General features: G+C 43.2%; 1 protein-coding gene across 1 annotated transcript in view; it reads right to left on the bottom strand.

Moving 5' to 3' along the window:
* macrod1 (mono-ADP ribosylhydrolase 1) overlaps positions 1-12,955 on the bottom strand; it is a 273,972-nt gene that overhangs the window by 25,291 nt on the left and 235,726 nt on the right. Inside the window, exon 7 of the mRNA XM_054739144.2 lies at positions 4,051-4,172. Coding sequence (XP_054595119.2) covers positions 4,051-4,172 — 122 coding nt within the window. The remainder of the gene's footprint in view (positions 1-4,050; positions 4,173-12,955) is intronic.

Genomic DNA, 12,955 nt, shown 5'->3' with positions numbered 1-12,955 from the left:
GGAAACAAATGGCTCACATTAGTATTCAAATAAGATTCCCCAGCACGAGTGTTGGAGAGCAACAAGTAAAGAAATGTGTTTGATCGACTCGACTCGGTTACAAACATGAACCTCAGCAGTGCATTGATTCTATCAGATGACTGAAAACAGCACATGCCGTTTGAAACTTGCTAAGTAAAATGAGGTAAAACATGCTACAGCTTTAAATATTAGTAGGGAAGAGATGTCGACAAGACGAGACAACAGGAGATGAGACAACACGACACGACTAAATACGGCAATATAAACCTGTATTCGTCCCACAAGCGGGAACTTTGCTTTTCTAATGAAAACAACGGTTAACAGAGTTGTGGAGAAAATCATCACGGAGTGGTGATGATCTATAGACATCACACACCTGGGCCCAGAGCTAGCATTACTCAGACAGGTAACAGATTACGCCAACACACCTGAAGGGGTAACAAAACTCCATGCACCCCAGCATACTGCTATCATAAAAACCACTGCTACATCATTTAATGCAGGTCTCGTTCACTGAGAGACTGTGTACTAGGGCAGAGGTGGCAAAAGGGTTAAGTGCCGCCCTATAACTGGAGGGTTGCAGGTTTGTGTCCCGCTCAGTCTGTTGTGGTTGTTGTTCCCTTAACCACCTTGTCTACTGGTGGTGGTCAGAGGGACCATTGGTGTTCACCTGCCTCGTCTCTGTCAGTGCACCCCAGGGCAGCTGTGGCTACATTGTACCTCATGACCATCAGTGTGTGAATGTACAGTGGGGCAAAAAAGTATTTAGTCAGCCACCGATTGTGCAAGTTCTCCCACTTAAAATGATGACAGAGGTCAGTAATTTACATCATAGGTACACTTCAACTGTGAGAGACAGAATGAGAAAAAAAAAATCCATGAATTCACATGGCAGGATTTTTAAAGAATTTATTTGTAAATCAGGGTGGAAAATAAGTATTTGGTCACTTCAAACAAGGAAAATCTCTGGCTCTCACAGACCTGTAACGTCTTCTTTAAGAAGCTTTTCTGTCCTCCACTCGTTACCTGTATTAATGGCACCTGTTTGAACTCATTATCTGTATAAAAGACAAATGTCCACAGCCTCAAACAGTCAGACTCCAAACTCCACTATGGCCAAGACCAAAGAGCTTTCGAAGGACACCAGGAAAAGAATTGTAGACCTGTACCAGACTGGGAAGAGTGAATCTACAATAGGCAAGCAGCTTGGTGTGAAAAAATCAACTGTGGGAGCAATTATCAGAAAATGGAAGGCATACAAGACCACTGATAATCTCCCTCGATCTGGGGCTCCACGTAAGATCTCATCCCGTGGGGTCAAAATGATCATGAGAACGGTGAGCAAGAATCCCAGAACCACACGGGGGGACCTGGTGAATGACCTGCAGAGAGCTGGGACCACAGTAACAAAGGTCACCATCAGTAACACACTACAACGGCAGGGAATCAAATCCTGCAGTGCCAGACGTGTTCCGCTGCTGAAGCCAGTGCATGTCCAGGCCCGTCTGAAGTTTGCAAGAGAGCACATGGATGATACAGCAGAGGATTGGGAGAATGTCATGTGGTCAGATGAAACCAAAGTAGAACTTTTTGGTATAAACTCAACTCGTTGTGTTTGGAGGAAGAAGAATACTGAGTTGCATCCCAAGAACACCATACCTACTGTGAAGCATGGGGGTGGGAACATCATGCTTTGGGGCTGTATTTCTGCTAAGGGGACAGGACGACTAATCCGTGTTAAGGACAGAATGAATGGGGCCATGTATCGTGAGATTCTGAGCCAAAACCTTCTTCCATCAGTGAGAGCTTTGAAGATGAAACGTGGCTGGGTCTTCCAACATGACAATGATCCCAAACACACCGCCCGGGCAACAAAGGAGTGGCTCTGTAAGAAGCATTTGAAAGTACTGGAGTGGCCTAGCCAGTCTCCAGACCTCAACCCCAAAGAAAATCTGTGGAGGGAGTTGAAAGTCCATGTTGCTCGGCGACAGCCCCAAAACATCACTGCTCTCGAGAGGATCTGCATGGAGGAATGGGCCAAAATACCAGCTACTGTGTGTGCAAACCTGGTAAAGACCTATAGTAATCGTTTGACCTCTGTTATTGCCAACAAAGGTTATGTTACAAAGTATTGAGTTGAATTTTTGTTATTGACCAAATACTTATTTTCCACCCTGATTTACAAATAAATTCTTTAAAAATCCTGCCATGAGAATTCATGGATTTTTTTTCACATTCTGTCTCTCACAGTTGAAGTGTACCTATGATGAAAATTACTGACCTCTGTCATCATTTTAAGTGGGAGAACTTGCACAATCGGTGGCTGACTAAATACTTTTTTGCCCCACTGTATGTGTGTGCGTGGGTGAATGACTCTTTGTGCTGTGAAGCACCTTTGAGGGGGTTGTAGAACCTAGAAGGCGCTTTATAAACACAGGCCATGCTGCATGCTGAAACCCCTATTACCTGCATGAGCTGCAGAAAGGAAATAGACAGGAAGACGGTCGGGTCAGAAAAGGCCAGTCTCTCTTATGTCACAGGGAAAGGTAGGACTCGTGGCTTTGCGCATCTTGGCTTGTGAGAGGAAGCAGTGCGTCTCAGCAAGTAAAAGCTAACCGTTAGCATTAGCAACTCCACAACATGGCGAAACATGTCCAGGCTTGTGTTATTTGTGGACATAAAGCATCAAGACTGCATTTTTTACCTAAGAAAGAAGAGTGAACAAGGCAGTGGAAGAGTCACTTTGCTGTTAGCCAATGAGAGTGAATATTAATAAGACTCCACATCCTGCCATTCTCTGGCTCCCACTCTTCTGACTCCTACCCCCTGAAACAGGTGTGCAAGAGCCTTTTCTCCTCAGAAAACGGTTCACGAGGCATTCAGTCATACCGGACACCACCAAAATAAAAGTGAATGAGACCTTTAAAGCCACAATGAAACACTTCTTAAACGTTCTCTTTAGAATTATTTTCACCCTCATTTTTTGTCTTCTTTTCTTTTTTCTATATTTTTGTGACCATCAATTCAATCTTACTGAACTTCTCATTCTTTGCAAACTAAAGTGCTGAGACTTTGGCAGAGGAATGTCCTGCTACCGACAGCAGATGATGACTTTGAAGAGAACCAAATTTTGTTCCGGTCTCTGAACGTTTTCCTTTCCAACCCTTTCCTAGATCAGATTCGCCCTTTCTGATTAAAAACGTATCACTGAAAAAGTACTTTAAGCCAATGCAACCCGTGTTTAGCAGAATCCTGAAAACCAACAGGTTCTGCTGTGAGTCAAGCTGCCAGAGAACTTTAAATCTGGCAGATTTTCAACCTGCTGTTGAGTATGGCGGTGCTGGCAGATGCCCGGACACTCGCTCTGTGTCCTGCTCAGTTCATTTAACCTGCCTGCTGAGCTTTAACACCCAGTGATGGCAGATGTGACTCACCAGTCCCTAAACACCATAAATAAACACAGGACATTGAAGGATACACTAAACTGGCTGCTCTGCTGGGTGAATTTGAAGAAAAACACATAGCTGCCGCTGAAGAACTGTGTTAAATTTTAGTCCTAACACAACAAATGTACTGCAGTCCCTTTGACAGGTCCTGAGTCAACCTGTTTGCTTCGGTGTCAGCTCTGACCTTATTTCAGTGTTTCTCTCTGACTTTGTTCTCCATCAAACCTCCATCCTGGTGTGTTTTATAAAACCTTCCCACAGTTCAACACTCCCACCTTTTTCCCCATTTCCTTCATCGATCTCAGCATGGATGTAGTTTTCTTTGAAAGGTACACATGTGATCAATCTTTTTCCCTTTAGCTCAGGTTTATTTTTTTGCAGCTGTGGACTCTCGTCACACAGCAACACCTGCAGAGCACCGCTTTTCCTTCTTTGATTATTTTTCTCTGTGAGTCACAGTTTTAACTGCTTCTCTTCTGTTTGAACAGATGTATCAAATATTTATGTCTCTGTCTCCTCTCCTTCTCTGGTCATCATCAGACTTCGTCATCCCCTCAGACTGGTCTCATCCGTCTGCACTCACCACAGAACGAGCGGCGTTGCTAGTGGCTGCTTCCAGGCTGTTTTTGTAGCATGACTTCAGTGCTCTCCTCTGCTGCTCTCCCACTCCTCCCTGAGCAATCGGCCCCACGGTGTGGATCACATCTGGGACAAAATAAAAAAGGCTCCATGTCACTCGTGAGGAAAGGGAAAGCAGTGGAATTCAGCAGGATAAAATAAGTCTATTTTGAATCATAAATCCTTAAATAATTTTCAATAAACATTAGACACAGATTCAGGCTCAATATTTTACAAGCTTAGCTATTTTATCATTTATGATAAATTTAGCATTGTGATTGTTGTTCATGTAGCTGTTTGTCAGGCAGCCTGGTATATTTATTAATGTGATCCTGACAAAGATGTAGAAAACAGACAAAAGTAGCCAGTAAAAACAACTGAAACATTGTTTGTCCTTTGCGCTGCTTATTTAAGATTTATTTATTTAAGATCTATATGGCCTTTAGAGTTTAAATAATTATTTGATCAATAAAAAATAATGATTCCTTAATAAGAAAAGTCGCATTATCTAGACTTCTTTTTGTTAATGGCTTCTCTCTGCACATTATCTGAGTTTTCAGCTATGCAGACGAAACCCAGCTCTATCTGTCATTTCCACCAGACAACCAAACTGTCTCTGCACGAATATCAAACTGTCTCTCTGACATATCAAAATGGATGAAATCCCACCATCTCCAACTCAACCTCTCTAAAACTGAACTACTTGTCATCCCAGCAAAACCATCCATAAAGCACAATATCTCAATCCAAAATGACTTTCCATCTCTGGCTCCTTCAAAGGCAGTTTGAAATCTGGGTGTTGTGATTGATGAACACCTGACCTTTAAAGATCATGTTACCTCTGTTGCTTGTTCATGCTGCTTTGGGCTGTATAACATACGAAAGATCAGACCATACCTAACACCACATGCCACCCAGCTCCTGGTGCAATGTACTGTCATCCCCCGCCTCGATTACTGCAATGCCCTTCTAACTGGTCTTCCAGCCTGTACTGTGAGACCTCTTCAAATGGTCCAGAACGCAGCGGCGCGTCTGGTCTTCAATCAGCCAAAAAGAGCACACGTCACCCCTCTGTCCATTGAGCTCCACTGGTTACCGCTAGCAGCACGCATCAAATTCAAATAGCTAAAACTGGCATATAAAGTCCGAGATGGTACGGCTCCCATCTACCTGAATCCTCTTCCAAAGGCTTACGTCTCGGCCCGGCCGCTCCGGTCATCACGGGATCGTGGGCTAGCAGTGCCTACACCACGCTCAGGACAATCCAGACTCTTCTCATGCATCGTTCCACAAATGTGGAATGACCTTCCAAGCACTACCAGAACTGCGGCTTCCTTTTCAATTTTCAAGAAACTCCTGAAGACCCTGCTCTTCAGAGAGCATCTTCTAATCTAGCTCCCTCCCTGCACCCGTCCCTCCTCTCTACTGTCCTCTCCTTGTTCCCTCCTCTCCATGATTGATGTCAAGTTGTTGTTGTTGTTAGTCTCAAGGGCAACATGCCGGCTATCACTTGTAAGTCGCTTTGGACAAAAGCGTCTGCTAAATACGTGAACAACATAAAGAAAAGAGACAAAAAGCTTATATCTTCCTTCTTTCCTACACTGCTGTACACCACAGGATTAAAAACACAAGAAATAACGTGGGAACCAAGCCCCCACAATGCGGCTCAAAAATTGACTCCAACCCGGAAGTACCAAAAATTGCAGTTCCACCCTCATCCGCTGGGGGCTGGTGTCAGAAGCAAGCAAATCCTCATTGACTCCCATGTTAAAAATACCAATTTCACAGCAGAAATAAACATGTTTACAGCCTGGTACCAAAACATGTTTTTGGTTTAAATTATCTAGTTTACACTCATGACAACTCTGAGGGGGTGAATATTTTTCTCACTCTTCTGTTTAAGTGTATTGAAAGCCTAAAATTCTGCATAATTAATGAGCATCAGACCCACGTGACCACAGAGCTAGCTCCGTGGAAAGGCCTCAGTAGAGCCTCGGTCTGGCCTGGAAACTGCTCCGGGATTTTGAGTCTCTGTGTTTGTGTATACTTGTTTGGATATTATTTGTGCAATTGTTGGACAAAATGACTTGCTGTGGCATTAATTGCACTAATAGAGCGTCCAAGGAGTCTCCACTTCATATTTTTCGGTAAGTAAAATTATATTTATGTATTTTAGGTCACTGCCGAGCTGAGCTTAGATTTTAACATGTACTGTTTAACCATGAAATTTAAATGCAATAGGGTAAAACCCAGTGCATTTAACACAATGCTGCACTTTAGAAAATGGGTTGAAATATAACATGTTGGTGGAGCTGGGTTCCGACTATCGGCTTGTGGAGCTCTCGGGAGACCGATGTTTTCCACCCGTTCTCCCCTCCCCGCAGCCCGGCGCATCTCTGTCTGATTGCGGCGTCTGTGTGCTGTGCGGGCTGCCGGCTTGTGGAGCTCTGGGATGGAAACCTTTCCACCCGGTTCTCCCCAGCGGCAGCTCTGCGCATCTTAGATCGCAGCGGCACTTGCCTGCTGTGCGGCTGCCGGCTTGTGGAGGTCTCGGAGACCTCTGTGGAGGTCTCGATGACCTCTGTGTTCCACCCGGTTTTACCCAGCGGTCAGCCCGGCGTATCTCTGACTCAGAAGCTCTGGTGTTGTGCACAGTTAACTCTGGTTGTAGCTAGGTTGCTACCAGCGGCATGTCCAGATCTTTTAAAATGGGGTGGCCCAGGTGAGGCACAATTTTGTGCATGGGTGGCACCAATGGTTGTGCTTTTTTGTTTTACCCCCAAGCCTTTTGTGAACAATGAAAAGCCTATTTAAAGGTAAATTAGTGTGGTGGCACCTGGGGTGGCCAATAAGATTCCAAGGGCGGCATGTGCCACCCCAGGCCACCCCCTGGACACGCCCCTGGTTGCTACCTCTGTTAGCTTAGCTCCCACCTCCGCATTAGCTTTGGGTTAGCTTCAGGTGTGCTTGTAGCTAGTTCGACCGGGTGTCATCAGTTGATCCCAGCCTTACAGCCACGCCCTCAGCTCCACCTCTCTTCCCTTTTGTAGAATTGTCTGGGCTTGACGGAACCTGTGACACGGTCAAAATGGCGGTGGTGGCCACCTCCCATTTTAGCACAAAAACGTATTATTGGAGGCTATGGAAACCCATTGCCCAATATTTATATGTCAATGGTGGGAACACAGGTACCCAACATGCAGATAACTAAAAAGGTTAAAGTGAAAAAACAGACTCTGATCTGGTTGTTACCTATTTAAGATAGCGTTTTGAACAACCCCAGCTTGCAGAGACTGGAAGTGCTACAGCTAGCAGCTGCTTCTATTTGATCTGGTGAATGAGCAGAAGATTTTCTGTAAATAAACATGATGTGAAATGGATGCTGCAATAAAGGTTTTAGAATGATTAATCTCATCAGCTGCTGTGAAACCTTGAAATCTGAGATGGTTAGCTAGCATTTAGCTTGTCATTGCAATCGGTTTCTGTCCAGACAGCTACCACTGAACATAGACATTTTACAGGAACCCTCTTCAAAAGATCTGAACATAACGATCACTTTACGAACAAAAAGAAAACAAAACAAAATGTACAATAATCTGAAAATCCTTTAAAATGGCTAGCCTCACCAATACCATCAAATAAAATATGCGTTTTAACTTTTAGCAGCAGTATTTTCTATTTGCATCCAAACTTCATCTTCTTTGGTTCTGTGAGGATAACAGAAACTCAGTACTGGGTGTCTTTGGGTCAGTTCTGCTTTCATTAAATTTCCTTGATAGGCATAAAACATGTTTTATCTCTCAGGACAAGAATTCTATAAATTTATCAGATTGAATTATTTTATATTCATTACTTGAATAAAATTAGCATATTTTATAACCTTTAAAGTTTTTGGACTCTGATGAAATTCAGACAGATTTCAGTAAATCCTTCATTTTTTCTCCAGTTTCAGCAAACTAATCTATTTGTATTTAAGATTCAATTTGTTTTCTGGAATTAAACAAAATGCTGTGACTCTAAAAACAACAAATACACAACAAAACAATTGAAGTTAGTTTAAACACAATGAAATGAGAAATTACTAAAGAAAAATCACAGATGCGTTACTTTCTTAGTCCCGCACTTTTGTTTTGTACATTTTTACAGAGTTTTGTGCTATTTATGTGGTTGTTACAGATTGAAGCTGAACGGAAGAAAGCGACAGCCCATTTCCTGTCTGGTGTCTAACAACCATTTTTAAATTTAAAAACATAAAAGGAAAATAAATGGAGGGAGTTGATAACAGAAAACTTGATAAAAGCAGCTGGAAGGGAAAAGAATGCCCAGGATCGGCACACGAAACCCTCCTCACTAACACTTAACTGGACCACTGCTCATAAAACAAAACAAAAGAAAGCATAAAAAATCACAAACAGAAAGAATGAAATTTCAATATGCAGCTTATTTTTCACCTAAGTGAACTTTTCCTGCTTTGGGGCAAAATAATAGTAGTTTTTGCACCACAGATCAACTCTGACACTCCAGCCTCCAGAGGAGGCTTTTGTGGCCCACATGAGGTGTTTCCCTGCATCATCACAAACAAATAATCTTCTCATTGTGAAATCACGGACTTGTGATGTGTTTTTCCTCACCCTGAGGAGAAATAAGGAGCAGCGCAATCAATCAGTCCAAGACAAATTATTCCATCCAGCAAGAGAAAACAGGGAACACAAAGGAAACAGTTTTGTGTGTGTGTGTGTGTGTGTGTGTGTGTGTGTGTGTGTGTGTGTGTGTGTGTGTTTCAGCTTCAAGGCTTCTCAGCACTCAGTCCTAAAATCATTGAAAAGAACAATAATAAGAACAAGAATAAGTCAATCTCATTTCCAGTGAGTGCTGGACTCCACTGGGGTTGCCCTTTATCACCGATTCATTTCATAACTCTCGTGGACAGAATTTCTGCTCAGCTGGAGAGGCTTCAGGCTGCATCCCTGCATGAAGCAGATGATGTGGTCACATTGACCTAACTGAGCAACAGGTTGCAGTGATTCAGAAGAGTGCTGCTCCTCCGCATGGAAACAGGGCTATTTGAGGTGGTTTTGGCTACCTGGCCTCGATGGTTCTTGCACGAGGGAGCCAGGAGAAGACCAGACTTACTGAAGAGATTGTGCACGAGGCCTGGGAACAACTTGGAGTCTTTTCACAAGAGCTGGACGGGAAGTCTAGAGGCCTTGCTTAAAGTGTTGCCCTTATGGTCCAGCCCCAGATAAGGGATCAGTGATGGATGGATAAGGTGTTGAAAACTATAATTAAATTATAATAGAAGGAGAAGGAGAAGAACTGTATGATGTATGTTTCTGTGATGTTTGACCACTAAAAAAATTGCTTAAATATAAAATTTCAACTCAACTCTTTTTGATTCTGTTAGAATCGTGTTTTCCATCTTGTCCAGTTTTATTTTTAGACTACCAGTTATTAATAACACTTGTGATTCGAAGGAAATCCTAATGAGAACAGATGTTTTTCGTTAACGTCTACCTCTCACAGGACAGCTTTGTTGAAACTCATTTAATCTGAATTTTCTGGATCATCTCATCATCTACCTCCTCCCGCTGTTGAGCTGCAATTACTCTTTTAAGGAGGGTCAGACAGTTTAATCATGATTGATGTTTATAAATAAACATACCTGATCATCATTATTTACAACTCCCACCACTCTTTTACTGTTAGTCTGAATTAGTGTGAGTTAAGATGCTGCAGGTCTGAATCTGGCATGCTCAGTTATGCTGTTGTTTATATTATTTGTGTTTTGGGCATTTAACGCCCATCCCAACTTTGACCTAATTAGGAAGTTGGCTGTTTCTCATGAATTAACAATGATGCTATTTGCTAATTTCCACCATCATTTCAGAATTTAAAACCTTTGTGAAACAGCTGATTTATTGTGTGTTTTATGAGAAATAAAGATAGAAAATCCAACTTTCCGTTAATTTTTGGCCCAATCAGCATGTCTCAGCTGATATCAGGTCTGAGGCTCAAAATCAGTGAGTGGCTCTGCTTGGTTTTGTTTGTTTCCCTTGTAGAAAGATGCTTCATCTAGACACCTGCTGAGCTGTGAAAGTTCCTGCCGTTTTCCAAATGTTTTTCTCTTTTTGTGCAAAAGTTACCAGATGGTTCGTCAGGAAAAATAAATAAATCTGATGCTTTAGGCTGAGTTTGATGAAGAAAAATGTGAGAAAGGAGAAAGTTTTATTGTTACTGCCTGGTTGCTGAGATGGTTATCACGTTAGGTGAGATGAGTTTAAGGTCAGAAAATCCACTACGCTAAAACAAACACCTCATCATTTACAGGCTTGTTTTTCTTTGGGTCTGACTTTTATCTAAAGTGATTTTTTTAAAGCAGAGCACTGAGAACAAAAAAGGGTAAAGTAAGAAACAAGAATAGAGATTCAGCTGAGATGAGAGGTTTATTTTCTGTGAGAGGCCAGATAAAGTACAGATAAGCAATTGATGTTATATTGAGCTCTGTTGCATTATATGAAGCAGGCTGAGTGTCCGATGCAGCCCACTGATCTGTATGAGCGTTTTCACCTGCCTGATGCACACCAAGGCTCTGACTGCACATTAATATACAGTCTCGCCAGAATTACTTTTTTAGACATTGAATTTATGGCATTGGTTGATATTTTTTATTCTGTAAAATTATGAATTTGATGTTTTTTTTACTTAATAGACACAAGCAAAAATTTCATTCATAAAAATTCAAATGCAACTGTGATGACCTCCTGGTGACCTAAGCCAAAGTAACCATCACTCAACTGAGTCGAGTGGCTTTTAGCCAATCAAATGACACCACTGAGGTGTCTGCTCGATGAAGGGGCGATTGGTTTGGCTTGGGTCACTAAGAGGTCGCCTCAGTTGTTGAATGTATTTGAATTTCTGATGCTTAATTTGTGCAGCTGAAATTCTGCTACAGAAAATTTTGAGGATGAACTGTTTGCTCATATTCTGAGACTGTATTTCTTCCATATGATCAGTGTTCACCTCACCAGAGTTTTCCATCTTTCACTATTATAAACTATATTGATAGGCTTTGTTTACCAGAGACTCTCTGAATATGAACAGCCAAAAACACAGATTTCAAAGTCAAAAGTCAAAGTCATTTATTGTCATATTCTCCACATGTGCAGGACATACAGAGAAATGAAATTCAGTTTCAGCACACACAATTCAAAGATCAGACATACGTGGGTAAGACACATAACAAGAATTGGTGACTGCGGTCATTCGCAACATGAGTCGCGCTACCTTAATAGTTAGATGAAAAGGGTGTTACATGAGGAAAGTTCAGGGGGGGGGGGGGGGGGGGGGGGGGAAGGCATTAACAGGGTTACACCAGCAGGGTGTAGCACTCTAATGCAAAAAAAAACACCCGACATGGAAGCACAGACAGCACGTATACAACATCAGAGTCCGATGGGGAGGTGGGGGTGGGCGGGATCCTGAAGCCTCCAGTGGGAGCTGCCACTGCGGCGCATCGACCAGCTGCAGACCAGCAGGTGGGAGGGAGAGATAAGGAACAGAGAGCACATTGAAGTTCCTGCAGAATCTGAAGGAAGAGGGTGAAGGTCGGGACACAGCATCTGTCGGCATTCCTCCTTTTTGTGGGGGTGTGTTGAGGCAGCCTTGAGAGGCTGCTATGGCGTCAGATAAGGATAAACATGACTTTGTTTAGGGCAGACAGAGATAGTCTTCCTCTCCGTCTTGTAGTCTCTAAGTGGTCATTCATGTCCACCAGTGAAGCCAATTTTACATTCCACATCCCCGCATCGTCCGGCGACCCTCTCCGAGATCAAATCCATCATGCGCACTAACACAGGACAACGCCGCAAGGACATTGTCCAGCTTACGGTTCACCTCGAGTAACGTCCCAGTCTGTGAGGTCACCGCACGAGCGGCACATTCCGTGGGTACGGGTCGCACTCCAATCGCTCCCGTCTTCCCAAATTTCCAGAAAACCAGATATCCTCCCACTCCAATCAGAAGAAATCCAGTGATCATTAGGCCGAATATCCACAAATCTTCCACGTCCTCGATGGACAGCTGAGAGAGGCACACGATTCGCCAGACCTCCCAAGAATCGAGTGCATATCCCGATGCGAATGTCCCCTCGGGACAGGTGGGAGCCCCCTTCTCCGTTCTCATCGTAGAGAAAATTTTGTCAATCACGTTGAATGACCAATTAATTAAGTCCATATTTCCAAAAAAGAGTAGTGGTTTCAGGAGAAATGCAGAGAAGTGCTCTGTAGGCAGACAGGACAAGAGCCTTGGGGAAGCCGATAAGGGAGCTGAGAAAAAAGCGTCTGTACTCTCTGAAGGCTGCAGAAGAAGACCCATTTAATCACTACATTTATATTGGTCTCTAGTAGTCTTTAGTCTGAATGAAGATAAGACTGAGATCCTCATCTGTGCCCCAGACAAGCTGGTTCCCAAAGTCAGAGACTCTCTTGGTCAGCTTGCTTCTCACACCAACCCTTCTGCCAGGAATCCTGGTGTGACCTTTGACCCAGCTCTCACCCTGGATTCTCGCGTCAGTTCTCTTGTTCGCTCTTCCTTCTTCCATCTCAGGAACGTTGCTAAGCTCAGTCCCATTCTGTCTCGCTCTGAACTTGAGACAGTTATCCAAACCTTCATCTCCTCATGCTTAGACTACTGTAACTCTCTTTTCTCGTGTCAGAGCAGAACCTCCGTGAACTGTATACAGGTGGTTCAGAATGCCTGTGCTCGGCTTCTGACCAAGTCTTCCAAGCGAGCAGTCTTTTAAAAACTCGTGACGTTTCCAGGGACTCATGCGAAACAAAGCCTTGAGAATCCTGGCATTGCGTTTTATCCTG

This window comes from Nothobranchius furzeri, chromosome 1, assembly GCF_043380555.1.
Source record: "Nothobranchius furzeri strain GRZ-AD chromosome 1, NfurGRZ-RIMD1, whole genome shotgun sequence".
NCBI lineage: Eukaryota > Metazoa > Chordata > Actinopteri > Cyprinodontiformes > Nothobranchiidae > Nothobranchius > Nothobranchius furzeri.
This window is presented reverse-complemented; position numbering and strand designations above follow the sequence as displayed.